Source organism: Camelus bactrianus, chromosome 12 (assembly GCF_048773025.1).
Source record: "Camelus bactrianus isolate YW-2024 breed Bactrian camel chromosome 12, ASM4877302v1, whole genome shotgun sequence".
NCBI classification, from domain to species: Eukaryota; Metazoa; Chordata; class Mammalia; order Artiodactyla; family Camelidae; genus Camelus; species Camelus bactrianus.
In genome coordinates this window covers 56,037,737-56,053,107 of record NC_133550.1, presented here as the reverse complement: position 1 = coordinate 56,053,107, position 15,371 = coordinate 56,037,737, and the positions used below count along the sequence as shown (strand labels likewise).

Genomic DNA, 15,371 nt, shown 5'->3' with positions numbered 1-15,371 from the left:
ATGTCCAAAATATGAACGTAAGAAATAAAGAATTTAAGGAGGTAAAGTTTTCCCAAAAGATATATGAATTTCAAACTTCTGAATTAATAAAGTTGGGTTTTTTCCCCTACTTTAAAAAGCAGCAATGTGCAAGAATAAATCAAGAAAGGTAAAAACCGAACTATCAATAAAAACGGTAGGATTATGCAAAATGAAACTTCACAATTTTCAATGTGACAGTCTGATATGGTGTAAGTAACAGTGTTCCCCAAACTTTTTACGGCTAGTATTTTTTTCTCCCTCTAACAATCTAAGTGAACTTCACATAAAAACAAACTTCCTGTACTAGCAAAACCCAAGGCTAATGAAACCTGGGCTTCTGACGTACTATTACAAGTCTGATTTTACAGTCTTAGATTCCACTAGTTTGGCCCCCATCCAAGACACGTTAATGTTAAAAAAGCAATATACCCAATAAAGTATTTTTAAGAAACAACGCTACAGTTTGACACATGGGGATTACCAAAAAACCACTGACGTTAAGTGTACTGACAGTGACAAATAAGCGGTTCTGATGGTTCAGAGAAGTTACTCATCCCATAGACCTAGTAATGAAGCTAAAGGGAACTTCAGTAAGTGACACACCCAGGGCAGACCGCCACGTTAAGGATACAACTCTTCCGAGGTGGAGAGGGCTCTCGCCAGTTCTGACTGCTGCTGAATCCGGATCCCGCTCCTCCTCCCAGAGGAGGTCTGCCCCCGGGCTTGCCTCCTCGCTCGCCCCCTCCTCGCCCCCGACTCCAGCGACTCCCACCCCGGTAAGGCCTGCCTCGAAAACGGAAACGGTCCAATGCGATGTGGCTCCGTTCCCAGAAGGACGGCCGGGGGCTGCTTTCGGACAGTGAGCTCGAAGGCATCCGCACGGAGGGCGGGTGAGACCGGAACGGCTCTTTGGGTCGGTAGCTGCTATGTCCCCTGAGGTGGCCTCGCTCCGACGCGTGCCGCGAGCGTGAGAAATTCCTCAGCTGCTGCTGAGAAGAGGACGACGACGAGGAGGAGCCACCGCCTCCGCCGGATCCACCGCCCCGGGCCGGGTGAGGAGGCCTTCGCCGCGGGTACGGTAACAGCCCGCCGCCGCTGCTGCTGCTGCTGCTCCGGCTCCGTATCTGGCTGTTATTATCGTCGTCGCTGATCTCCCCATCTTCGAGTTCCCCTTCTTCCTTGGGCGAGAGGCCACTGGAGGCCGGGGCCGGAGTATCTGCGGTCGCCATCCCGGGAGCAGCGCCTGCCACACAACCTTAGCTCTCGGTCCGGGGATCCGCCCGACAGTTGCTTTCCTCCTCGGTTTCCTTCTTTCCTAACGGACCCGGTCGGTGCGGCCTTACCCTACTCGGACACCTAGCGGGGTCTGCTCCCCAACTTCCCCGCACCCCAGCTCTTTCTCGCCGGACCGTCGCAACCCAGTTCCCTTCCCTAGCGCCCCCTTGCTCCTCCGCGATCAGGGCTCTTCCGCCTCGCGAGAAAGGGACTCTGGAAGTGGCTCTGGTCGTGACGTCACTTCCTGGGGCACGCAGGAAACAAGGCTCCCGGGTCACGCGATAATCTTTAGGACAGCGCGATTCTCGCTGGGAGTTGTAGTCCTTTCCGCCTGTGGCCTCGGGTTTGTCCTTCCAGTCCTTGGCTCAAACCCACCCCAAATTCTGGTTTGGGATTTCTGGGTGCGTGGCGGGGTAGGGGGGCCTGTTCTTAATCTCCGCCGTGAGAGAGTTCTGTAGTAATGGGGGAGACACACCTCTTTTTAACTGCTCCGAGGATGGCTGCCAAAAAGACGCAGTAGTCCCTCTCCCTTTTGGGCGCCGGGGAGGGAGCGGGTTGCGTCCGCCATGTTGGTGAGGGCAGACGGAGGCGACTGGAGCTCCAGAACTGTCAGCTCCGCTGGCTCGAGTCCGCCATATTAATAAAGAGAAAGGTTGACACTCCTCCCCACCCCCACCCCCCGGCCTTCCCCAACACACACGCACAGAGACCCCTTCTTCCCCCTCAGCTCCGACGGCTCAGTTCGGTGGGCCCTGTCCCCGCCTCGCTTGGCCAGTCTCTGCCCGGAGTAAGGGTAGCAGCCCGCGCCTCAGATCAGGCTTAAGACAGCGCCGAATGAGGGGGAACGGGAAATGCCGACCAATTGCGCCGCGGCGGGCTGTGCCACTACCTACAACAAGCACATTAACATCAGCTTCCACAGGTAACCTGGGCGGGGAGTGGGGGTGACGGAAACGGGAGCGCCTGGACGGTGTGTCGCTTGTGCGGAAAGAACGGGAGTCTGCTCATTCTAGTAACTTCGCTAGCCGGCGAGTAGCAAGGAAGCATCATTTTTGCCCTTTGTGTGTGTTTCTCAAATCTGTCCAATTTGCTTCTCCCTTTGAGGAAGGTTTACTCACTTTGGAAAAGAGATCCAAGTTCTGTACGGTGATCATTGCTTAGAGAAGTGACAGGAGGATACCTTAATTTTCTACTCTTTAACGCCTATGTATTAGACCGGGTCTTAACATAAATGACGCCATTAAGAGGAAGCGAGATCTTCTTGTTCAAGTCAGCAGTCACTTAAACAGCCTGCTGTGTTCCCGTTAAAATTAGTTGTTTCTCAATAGCTGAACTGACACGGGAAGCATTTAGATTTTTAATAGTCACGTACAGTAACTGCGGAGGACTTGAGTCATCATTGATAGCTGTGGAATTAAGTGATGTTAATGAAAGTGGAAAAGATAATCTTTGTATTCTTACTAGAACAGAGTAGTATAAAAAAAAAAAGAACCTAGGTTACGTTTTTCCTTCGTTTGCTGGAAGAGCAATCAGAATTTTTTAGTTCTGTCAAATCAGAACTCTTGAAAGCGCTTTGAACACTACATGCGATATACTACTACTCTGTAAATGTTTACCTTCTCTGCAAGTGCCTGCCACATGCCTGAAGAAAAGAAGCATTCAAAAAGTTAAGTGGAAACAATTCTGGTTTTATGTATCTCACAACTTAGTAAGATCTTAGAATGTGGAAAATTACATCCCTGACGTTTCTCCCCACCTTATTATGACTAAACATGTCCCCTTATTAAAAGCTACCACTTAAAAAAAAAAAAAATCTTTGTCCGTGTTTGTTTTTCATCTACTTCATGCAAATACAGTGCTTCATTCATTCATTTCTCACATATATACCAAGCTCTTATTTGGCTGACATTGTGCTAGGGATCCAGAAAATTCTTACCCTCCTGGGGTTGGAACGAGAAAGACTGATGTAAATAAATACAGTTAAGTGCCACAGACGAGACCTTCAGGAAGACCTACCTTACCCTTGGAAAGTGAAAGAACAACACTTCTCAAAGAATATGAAGTTTCAAATGGGACCAAAAGGTGACAGAGATTTGGTCCTGTATGCTACTTCAAGGATTTTCTGTTTTATCCAATGAGTACTTGAGAAGCCATGGAGGATTTAAAAAGAATGGCATGATTAGATTTGCATATTAAAAAGCCCTCAGGCTGCAGTGCGGAGAATTATAGTGTTCCTTAAAGTGCTGGTCAAGCATCAAGAGATGAATTTGATGAGAAAGGAGCTTGTTACAAAATGCTAATGTGTCTACTATTTCAGAGGGAAATCCTGCTACAAAGCTAACTTCTATTAGATACAGTGTACTTCTTTTGTTGGCACAATCAGCATTGGATTAGAACAGGTGAGAGCTGGTGGAGAAAAAAGTTAGGAACCTGTAGTAAAACAAGGGTGAGGCCACCCAGTGGCGTCGACTAGAGTGGTACTAACAGTAGGGATGGAAAGAAGTGGACAGATTTGAGAAATGTTTGAGGAGAAACTACCATATGTGGTAATTTGATTTAGAAGATGAAGGAGAGGGAGGAGTCAAGACACCAATAATATTGAATGTTTAAGAAATGCACGGTGGTACATTAACAGACATAACCTCCTTTCTGTTTTCTACCATTTGCCTGCTATGAAATTAACATTTTCACATGTAACCCCAGAACTTTTGGTCCTAATTTATAATAAAAATACATTCCTATTTCATAAATACAAACAACATCTAATTCACTCCTCTCCTAGGACATTGGTAGACTTTGTCGACTGAAATAAATGCATAACCTAAAAGTTGAGAGTTGCTTTATTTGGCGGGAGGACTCGAGCTGGGATGACAGCTCCTCAGATCACTCTAAGGGACTGCTCTGAAGAGGTAGCAGAGGAGCTAGGTTACATAGGAGCGTTACAACAAAGACCAGATAGTTGGAATAAAAGATTACTTGTTATCTAAAGAAAACCAGGCATCTCAACTTAAAGAATTGAGTGCTTTTCTATGTATGGGAGGGAGCAAACATTTGGGCTCATTGAATTCATTCCTTTAACAAGCATCTAGCTATCTAGGGCCAGTACCCTGTCCTTTCTTATTCTGATTCCCCTCAGAGTGCACCACTGAGTGGCTGCAGAGGCCGGGCTGCAGGCTTGTCTTTACTGAGGGGTGGCGGCAGCCGCTGATGACTTGATGGCTTCAGCATTCTTTGTTTACTGGTGTGGTTTGCAGTACTTTTCGTTCACAATTTCTTTATCCCCATGTACAACTTATGTTGCCTAAACTTACTGCCTCCATTTTTCTTATCTCGTACTCAGCCCATTCCAACCTAAGTCTTCCAATAATCTTTTGAAACTGCTCTTGCTGAGATGAATTACCGCTCCTGCATCCTTTTTTCATGGCCTATGATCATATACTCTTTAAAATACTCTCTACTTTGAACTTTTGACACTAGCTTTGTGATTTTCATCTTCCTCGTGTAGTCTAATTTCAGTATCCTCTGCCATCCCCTCACTCCACCCCTCGACCAAGTTCTTCCCACTCTTATCAAAATGATTGCAACTGTTCCTGTGGTCTCAGTTAACTGTTACTTGTTGATGCCTCCCAAATCAATACCTCCAGTCCAAATCTCTAATGAGTGAAGTGTCTTAGTGTTTCCCTGGTCTCTTCAGGTTCTCGCATTCAACATACTAAAACTGGTAATGAACTTGCCCTTCTTTCAAACCTACCCTACTTCCCGTATTCCTTTCTCAGTAAACAGACACACCATCCACTCAGAAACTGGGAGGTCATCCTCCCTTGATTTCTCAGCATTCCCTCTTGATTGGATTATTACAACCTCTTAACTGGTTCACTGCTTCCATTCATGCACTTCTAACTACTCTTCTGTAATCAATGGTGTGTTGCTAAATGTTTAACAACAGGATCTCCAGGGAAGGGGAAAAGCCCTGATTTGTACTGTTTGCCCAATTTCCGTGATATAAGTACTCCTACCATGGCTGGCTTTAAGCTACCAACATGACATCACTGATGATGGAGTTGGAAAGAAATGTGCAGTACTACCCTATTCTATAGCATTTATTCCATACAGGTGTAACAGGCACCAATACCTCAAGAATATAGATAATGCTAAAATAATTAGTAAGTGATCGATTTTTAGTATTTATTACCTTTGTTTTTAACTTATTTAAATGCAAATGTACATAATTTAATTTTTAATAATGGCTGTGTTTGACAACTAGTTTAAATATTTTCTGTTAACAATCAGCTTTCTAAATTAGACCTCTTAATGGCTTACCAATGCCATTTTGGATAAAGTTTAAAATTACTTTTTAACTTAGAAGGCCCTCCATCATCAGTTCATGTCATAACACTCTTCCCTGTCCCCAAGATACTGTTAACATTCTTCACTACTCCCACCTGAATTTCCCTAACTTGTACTCTTAGGGCCTCTTGACTAGATTAGCTCTTCCTGTTTAATGGTGCCATGCAATCCTGTACTTACCCTTTCATAACACTCATGATACTTGTCATTACTTTTATAATAATAAAAAACAGCATTTATTTAGTATTTACCATGTACTATGCATTGGGCTAAGCATTTATTCACATTGTCTCATTTAATCCCTGGAATCACACTAGGTGCCATTATTCACTTTATAGGTGATAAAACCGAGGCCTAAAAAGGTTAAACAACTTGCTTAAAGTCAGCCAGCTATTATGTGAAGGAGCCAGGATTGATACCTGGTTTGATTCCAGAGACAGTGTTCTCAGCCAGTCTTTTCTACTACATCAAGCTCTTTGATTCTCTCCCTTTCCCATTACAGTATACCCTTCATACAAGGTAGATATCATAAAGGTAGGTCAAGTTTGTTTACCACTATGTCTTCAGTGCTTTGAATGTAAGTGACATTAATCTATTTATTAAAAACCCAAGCAAAATTGCATTCTTTAAAATACTGAGTGATTTTCCAAAACATCTAATGTTTCTGAAAGCTTAGTTCTATTGTGTAGACAAGAATATATCCATCTGTTAACACCACAGTAATTTTTTAATATTTACAGAATTTACTATTACTTAAATAATAAATGGGTTACTTCTCCCACCCTTTGAATATACTGAGAAAAAGCCAAACAATACATGGCAAAAAATGATTAAGGTTAATGCTGTATAAAACATTACCCAAATATCAAATATAAAATTGTTGATTATCATTTTATTTCAACACAGATAATCTAAAGATTATTTAGTAATGCCAAAATAACTCCATTACTTTGTTCAGAGAGAAGTTCATTGAGTGCTTAGTTAACAGGAAAAACAGTGAAAAACAGCTCCTAACCAGGAGAAACCTATGATCTACTGGTGGAGATAGAAAAGTAAACAATTAGAATACAGTTGTATTAGTGCTATATGATATAGTAACATCTAATCAAGTCTTCTGATCATGAAAAGCTTTCTTAGGAAGACGAGATTCCTAAACTGAGTCTTAAAAGAAGGAGGAAGAATTTGACCAAGTTAAGGTTCAATTGGAGGCATTGGTTTCATAATTTAAAACTTTTTTAGTTTAAAAAAGAGCTTAAAAATGGGGGGGGGGGGTTGAAAAGCATCTAAAAGACAGTCTTCGCATATCTGAAGTCTTATACATATAGGTTCTAATACAATGATAGTACTTACTTGTTGAGCCTTTATTAAGGCACCCAGCAAGAAAAAAAATGTGCTTATAAACTAAAGCCTGATTTTTTAGCTTAGGCTCAGGAAACATTTCCGAATCATTAAATATTAGAACAGAGAGCTTTGAAGTGAGAATACATAATTATTAAAAGGTGAGGGCTAGGGAGAGTAGAGAAATTCTCCATCAGAGGTTTCTAATGAAATAGGAAAAGATGTGCATAATATGAAAGCATGTGAACTGCAGAGCGACGTACAAATTTTAGTATCTTCAGATCGGGGTGTACCTGGGATTGTGAGGGATGGGAGCAGGAGACAGCATGGTTTTTGCCAGTAAATCTGGGCTTTCATCTCTTAGTGCCCCTCCCTGCTGATAATTTGAGCAAGCCTCGGGTATCTGATAGAGCCAAAGCTGTTACCTAGTGAAGCTTCAGCTGGGAGTTTCTGAGCCACGTGATCTTCTAACATAAACTTAATGGTTCTTTTTAAGCCCTAGTGAGTTCATCTTTAATGCTTAAAGGAAAAGGCAGTCAAACTAAAGAATTCAACTCAAACTTACTACCTGTGAATGTTGATACTTTAATTCCCAAGTCCAGCCAACAGTTACCACTAGAATTTTTAGACAGTCCTTTATATTTTTCTTTCCTTAATAGGTGTACACTGGGTACATATCACTACATTTTATATTTGAAATAAATATGAAAGGAAAAACATTACTGCTGGACCTGTCATCAGCATTTTACTTTTTGTAATAATTATACTTTCTACTGTACTGCGTAGCTTAAGAGTTCTTTTTCTTTTTTTTAATATATGTAGTTTAACTTAATAGAAGTAATATAGTGAATTATTAATTTATATATTCTGTATTTATATTAATTAAGCAAATTTTTGTCAAGCCTCTACTGTTTGCAAGGCACTGTGTAAATATTAAAGATAGATAAAAAGATACAATGATCCCTATCCTCAAGAAAGTTTTAATCTACTTTGATTTCACTGGGAATTTATTAAAATGGAAAATTACAGAGCAGTGTGTGTGGTAAGTGTCATAATGAAGGAACACAGAGGAAGGAATATCAGAATCTGTCTTGATAAAATTTAATCTGTAGATATTATCTTGACCACATACATTAGCAGCAGATCAAAGCATTGTAAAATTACTCCTGCTTACAATGATTCTATGTAAGTTTGATATAGATCAATTTAGTCTTGATTATTTTTACTGCCCTTGTTGAAGACTAGTTTGGGATTAAAACTGAAAAATTAAGCCACTTAAGTCAGTTTTTTTATTAATTTGTTTACAACTTATAAAAATTGGCATTACTGATTCCTGTTCCAGTGTCTAAATGTTGGAAAGTTAAAAAACTTTTATGTAAATGAAAGACACCAAATTGTCACCTTTCAAAATTTCTTTTAACCATTTAGATGCAACCAGAAGCATGATAGTTGGAATTTCAGTTGCCTTTTCTTTTTTTTTTTTTTTTTTTTTTTTTTTTTTTTTTAAAGGTTTCCTTTGGATCCTAAAAGAAGAAAAGAATGGGTTCGCCTGGTTAGGCGCAAAAATTTTGTGCCAGGAAAACATACTTTTCTTTGTTCAAAGCACTTTGAAGCCTCCTGTTTTGACCTAACAGGACAAACTCGACGACTTAAAATGGATGCTGTTCCAACCATTTTTGATTTTTGTACCCATATAAAGTCTATGGTAGGTAATATTTTTCTTCTACTCCATTTTACCATTTTTAGAATTCACCCTTTTTTGCTTATAAAACAGAACAATTCAGAATATACTGAAATTCATGTATAATTATATGCCTCAAGAAAGTTGCAAAATTGTGCAATAAAGATGTCGGCTAGAATTGGAGCTCAGCTCTCCAGACTCTAATATTCTTTCCCAAATCCAAATTGTGTACTATATTGGAATTTTACACTACTGCCAACTATTATCCATAATTGACCCACTGGTAAAACTGAGAAATCGTGAATAATGAAACCTCCAGCATTGCTCTGCTCTGATTTTAAGACAACATACAAATAATGTGTGCTAAGTGCTCTCAGAGCAGCACACCCAAAGAATACCAGAGTTACACCAAAGAACATACATTCAGAGGGAGGCATAACATGAAACTTCATAGAGCTGAGGCTTTTAGGCTGGGCCTGAGCTTGGAACTTAGAAGAGCGTTCCTGACCTTGCAGAGGACAACTACAGAAGCATGATGAGAACAAAAGCTAATGAGCTAAGGGCTGAGTGGAAAATAAATGTTAGCAAGTAATACTTAAAAGGAAGAAGAGAATTAAGGTATAGTATGAATGTATTAAGACAATGTTTTGTCTAGTTAGGGAAGATCTGATCAGAGAGGAAAGCTAGCTGAGAAAGACAGGGCCCCTAAAAGGTTAAGAAGGAGTAGAATGAACAAAAAGGGAGTTTAGCTTTGAAAAGGACATCTTTTCTCAGAGAGAGGAAAAACCACTGTTTTTCTTGAGTTATTAGTGACAGTTAAATTTGTAAATGTACACAAGCTATTACCTGAACAGGACAGGAGACTGTAGTGAACTAATTATCACAGGTACTAGAAAAGCTCCAGGAAGGCAAGAACTTCACTTCTGAATCCTCAGTACCTCAACCAGTGCTTGGCATGTAGTACACACTCAAACATCTATTGAGTTTGAAGTATACCTTGTTTTTGACATTTTGATCATTTATTCATTCAACAAATATTTACTGAATTTTACATTATGTCAAAATCTAAGTTCGATACTGAGGATATAAAGATCAAAAAAGAGTCCCTGCCAATTCCCCTAGGCAGCAGGAGTGCCATTTGTAGGTTTCATGATGACAGGAACCATATTTCTTTTATTTGTTCAATGTTGTGTCCCCAGGAATTCATAAAGGAATTCCTGCATTTAAATAAATGTTTGTTGAATGAATGAAAGACACAAATTTATGAGCTAATCTGGGAAGATAATCTATCAGTGGTTTAATGTTGCTGGCATATAAATCAAGATGGTGAATGGCATAATGGGTGAGACCCTAAATAGTATAGTATATCGTGTAAAGATTTTTTTTTTCTTTAGATAATGGGGAGGCAAACAGCAGTTCAGCCAGTATAAAAACATCAAATCTGTTAGAAAATTATTCTGGTGGCAGAACAGGGACTAGTGAGGATCAAAATGAGTCAAAGATCAGTAAATAAGGTTTTAATATATTCAAGCTAGACATGAATGATATGGGCCTGATGTGGGCATTAAGTAGCATTAAGAATGATTGAGAAGACAGGATTCATGATAGAGATATTTAGGAGGTAGAATTAATAGGACTTGACTGATCGAAAGAAAGAAATAAAGGAAAGGGGGAGGATATAGCTCAACCGCTAGAGCACATGCTTAGCATGCATGAGGTCCTGGGTTCAATCCCCAGCACCTCCTCTAAGAATAAATAAATAAATAAATAAACAAACAAACAAACAAACAAACATAATTACCTCCCTCTTCAAGAAAAAAAAAACCAAAAAAAAAAAAAAAAAGAGTAACCTCCCAAAAACAGGTCCTCAGGTCTCTGATTTGGGCAGAAATTTCCTAGCCAGATTCTGGAATGTAAGATGTTAACTATGAACAATCAACAAATAAATCCATTCCCAAACTGATGCTTGGGAATATGTTTTTATTAAGTAGGACCAGAGGTCTGAAATATTAATCAGATTGAGAGAATCAAATTAGTATCACAGATAAACCAAATGTCTCAATGCATGCTATATTGGCCTTAGGGGGAATATTGCAAAGGATTTTTTTAAGTCTATAGAATCTTACTCAGTAATTTGGAAGAGACCTTGGAAGTCCATAGTCTTATTTCCAAACCAATGCTTGTATCCCTCTGGAGAGAGAAAGTAAAGAGAAATAGGTGACTGGAGTTAATTCAACCAGCTGAGAAACTTGAATCCATGATTATGAGATGGGCTGCTGATGTTGCCTATCAAACTTTTAAAATCAGTTTTTAAAAGAGCAGTTTAAATACTGTTATCCAAAACTGGACAAAATTTACTTATGTGTGATATTCCATAATTTATGTTCAACCTTCTAATTTTATTTGGCTCAGAAACTCAAGTCAAGGAATCTTCTGAAGAAGAACAAGAGTTGTACTCCAACTGGACCATCTAATTTAAAATCAAACATTAGCAGTCAGCAAGTACTACTAGAACACAGTTATGCCTTTAGGAATCCTATGGAGGCAAAAAAGAGGATAATCAAACTGGAAAAGGAAATAGCAAGCTTAAGAAGGAAAATGAAAACTTGCCTACAAAAAGAACGCCGAGCAACTCGACGTTGGATCAAAGCCACGTGCTTGATAAAGAATCTAGAAGCAAACAGCTTATCACCTAAGAGCACATCAGAACACATTTTACCAACCGCCTTAAGCAGTCTTCCTTTGGAAGATTTCAAGATTCTTGAATGAGATGAACAAGGAAAAATGTTACCAATTCTCTAAATCTAAAACAGACCAAGAGTACCTTCATTTAAGATTACCCTGCATAGAATTTGATGCTCATCCTTCATTCTATTCAAAGGTAAAGATATTTAAGGAAATTTATTCCAAAATTGGATATTTAATAAAGTTTTACTTGAAGTAACATCATTACTGCATAATTTATGAACATCTGATTACAAAACAATTGAAAACTTTTTATGCAACTTATTTGAATGAGAATGGAAGTGCCTTACGTGAGAATTATGTACTTAACATTTTTTTGCTAGGAAATTGTATGTTTGCGAGATGTTTTGTGTTTTTGTCTTTTTAAACTACTTTAAAGAACAGTCTATGACAAGTAATGTGTTTAATTTACATTAGAAAAAAAATTTTTCCTGTACCAAAGTTGGGATATTACATTCTAAATAAGATGCTTAGTAGGAGTTAACCAACATGAAATATGACTTTAAAACTGTATTAATTAAATCATTATTGGCACTGTGATTTGGAAAAATTATAGAAAAAAACCTGAAGTACAGGGCAGGTTCTTTTATTTAAACTGTCCTTTTATCAGTAAAAGTGAACTAATCATGGCCTTGAAAACAAAATTAGCTTTGGCAGTAGCTTGTAAAGTATTTTGAAAATACTATTTTTGAATGTGAAGTACCCTTGAATCATCTACACTAGGTAAGGCCTCAAGTACCTCAGACTAGTAAAAACTGGTAGCTGATATGTATATTCACCTTCTAAGAAAATATGCTATGAAATAATGCAGAGATTGGGATCCAGCTTTTACTTTAATCAAACAAAAAGATAAATGTATCCTACATTTTTCTCATAATAAAAATATTACATCTCCAGTTTCAAAACTGATGCATTAATAGGCAAACAGGCTACAAAGTTCCATGTTAGGAATACTCCCCCTGTGTATTAATACCAAAACTCTTAAGCTTTCTTTTTTTTCCCCATAAACCCACATCAGCATTGAATTATAGAAAAGTACTTACCATATTATACCTTCACAACTTATAACCTAAAATGGAATCAATTTATCTTACATATCAGCTTGCTTTCTATCTCCTTTTTTAGTGAGAGTCAAATAGAGCAGCCATACTGCACAGGGGAAATGAAATGTAGCTCCCTATAAAAATACATGTGTCTGTGATAAAGCTATGCAGATGCTAATTATTATACAGAATAGAACATCAGAACTATTCTTATAGTTTCCACTCAATTAAAGGGTTTGCCTTATATTACCTGATAAATGTGTAATAAGAACTCTTCCCTTTAAACAGCTTTGGTCAAATCGTGTAAAAACTTATTATTGTACAGTCAGGTTATTCAGGCCTGATTTGAGCTTCTGACACCACCATATGAAAGTAACATAAACATAACCACATATTACTGCATATCTTTCCTACAAGGTAATGGCTACTTTATGATTTAAAAAAAAAACTTATTTTTTGTAACATTTGCTTAGATCCTAGCGACAGTCTTTTTACATTAACATCCTTTCTTTTTTGGGGGGGGTAATAACATTTTTTATTTATTTGAACCCAGGGCATTGGATGCATGCTAGGCAAGCACTCTACGGCTGCGCTATGCCCTCCCCCCAGCACTCTTTCTTTTTATAAGGAATGCCTCCCAAGCAACTAGATTCACAAAGGCAAAGGTAGGAAATGTCTGTTGTAGTTATCGTCAGGCACTTAAAATATTTATGAAAATTCTGTGTATTGTATAAACCTTGTTAGTCTTTTTATCTTTATCTTAAATATTGGATGTAGCTCCTTGGAACTGTCACTACATGTTTTAACTATCTTTATGTGGTTTCATATATAATCAACAGCGAACACATTTCTACCCCAAAGTAAGTTGGGCAAATAATCATTTAAACATAATCTACATTTTTTTAAGTATAAACTCTTATATGGTTCACTGCCTCTCCCCGATACAAAACAAAATACTAATGCAGGGTGAGTCCCTCTATGATAATTTCTTGCTATCTTAATGTAACATTTTTAAAATAAAAAAAGTAAAACATTATAAAATACAACAAGCTTTTGGCAAAGTTACTTAGACTTCATTCATTACTATTCGACACCACCTATTTTTTTGCTGTTTTTTTTTTCATGTCATTTTCATGTTACAGTTCGGATAATATGCTCCAAAGTTGCCCTGCATCAAATGCTTTGTTAACATATATCCATCTACTTTTAAAACTACTTTCATTCATAGAGAAAAACCTAAAAGGAATCTGTTAAAATCCTGTTTTCAGTTTGTTGATAAACTTCTTATCACTTAGACCATATATCATAAAACTAATCAAAATAATAGCTCTTTGTCCTCTGCGGGACACAACATATATCCTCTGCTCTACATCTGTCATTCATTCTGTGTCTACTAGACACTAACCTCTACAAAGAACCAGCCAAAGGCTAGGAACTTGACATAAAAATGAATATGACATAATTTTCTGCCCTTAACTTTGCTCCAAGTCTCTTGAGAGAAGCAAACATTATTTACAATACAATATGATAAATGCTATGAAAGAAGGATGTGTGACATACTTTGGTAAATACTGTTGAATTGGAATTTAAGGAGAACATGTAAACTTTAGACCTTTTTATAAAATACTTTTCTTTTGAAACAAAACAGATTTCTTTTTATAATGATTTACCAGAAGAGACTTTGTAGGACATTGTTGTTGACCTGAATTACATAACAGTGTTTTCTTAATGAATTGTAAAGCATTTTTTCCCTTTAAAATGAACACTGAACAAATTTGTTGTTAGTGTTATCTAGTTAAAAGGAAAACATAACTAAATAAAATACTTTATCAAAGCTAAGTATTCGAGTTTATTTGACATTTGATATTTTTACAAAATAACAATCCCTACTAACACAACTTTTTAAAAATAATTTTAACTCAGAGTCTTAAAGCTAACAAAATATTGTGGCACCCATTAGCTCTCTTACTTGTTCTTTACAAATAGTCTGTGTGGTAGGTGCTACTATCTCCAATGTATAGATAAAGAAATCCTTGTTAATGTAATTTATTTATTCATTCAGACGTTTACAATGTGCACCTGGCATAGGGGGTGGAAATGTAGTAATCTCGAAAGTTCTAGGTGACACTGGTCTTTGGCCTCCAAATCCTTTACTCTGCCCTTCACATTATAACCTTGTGTTAAATATATGAATCATTAAAACAGGGCAAGTCGTGTGTCTCAAAAATTAAAATAAAAAATGTTGTGTATATAGATAGTAAAGATGGTCTATGAAGTCATTGTTATCTTTTCTAGGTTACACTTTATAATGTTGGTTTTTTATCTCATTTCTCAGTGTTAGAATACGGGTAAATTTTAATTTTGGTATAATACAGAAAATGGTTCATCTTTATGCCAGAATATGGGATTCTTTTGGTATTTAGACAGTTGGAAACTTTCTAAACTTAATGATTTTATAATTTGTATTAAACAACTGCATATTCTTTTCACAAAAACATCCTGAGTATGTTGATATTAAAAATTTCTCCAAGGAAATTACTGTAATGCTGATTATTTCCAAAATATGTACAGAAACATTTCTGTGGGAATCTTTCCCCTAAATTGATCTCCTAAAATGCTTCTGTAGAAGTCTCTCTCCCTGAAGTGAAAGAAACTGTAAGCAAAATAAAGATATATAAAGTCTGAAGAAGAATTATCATTTTCATTTTTATGGCTCAAATTATATCTAAACATACATTATAGTTTATTTGCACTGTTTGTAATACTGGTTATGCAGTCTACACCAGATATATGAAGGACTATGAAAACCGTCTGTCCTGACGATTATTTGAGGCCCACATGAAGATTTATTTGTAGATTTGCTTACCAAAGCATTATTTTAATAACAAGGAAATAAGATATTTTCTTTTATTGATTTTTTT

General features: G+C 37.6%; 2 protein-coding genes across 2 annotated transcripts in view; one reads left to right on the top strand and one right to left on the bottom strand.

Annotated features, from left to right (window-relative positions):
* The window catches only part of ZFC3H1 (zinc finger C3H1-type containing), a 46,574-nt gene extending 45,324 nt beyond the window's left edge, over nucleotides 1-1,250 (bottom strand). The window contains exon 1 of the mRNA XM_010958866.3: nucleotides 653-1,250. Within this exon, the coding sequence (XP_010957168.1) occupies nucleotides 653-1,250 (598 nt within the window). The remainder of the gene's footprint in view (nucleotides 1-652) is intronic.
* Nucleotides 1,251-1,914: 664 nt separating this feature from the next.
* THAP2 (THAP domain containing 2) lies at nucleotides 1,915-14,289 on the top strand. The gene is made up of 3 exons (XM_010958865.3): nucleotides 1,915-2,218; nucleotides 8,491-8,686; nucleotides 11,075-14,289. Exons 1-3 carry the CDS (start codon nucleotides 2,148-2,150, stop codon nucleotides 11,429-11,431), a joined length of 624 nt encoding a protein of 207 aa, XP_010957167.1. The 5' UTR covers nucleotides 1,915-2,147; the 3' UTR covers nucleotides 11,432-14,289.
* Nucleotides 14,290-15,371: the final 1,082 nt, after the last annotated feature.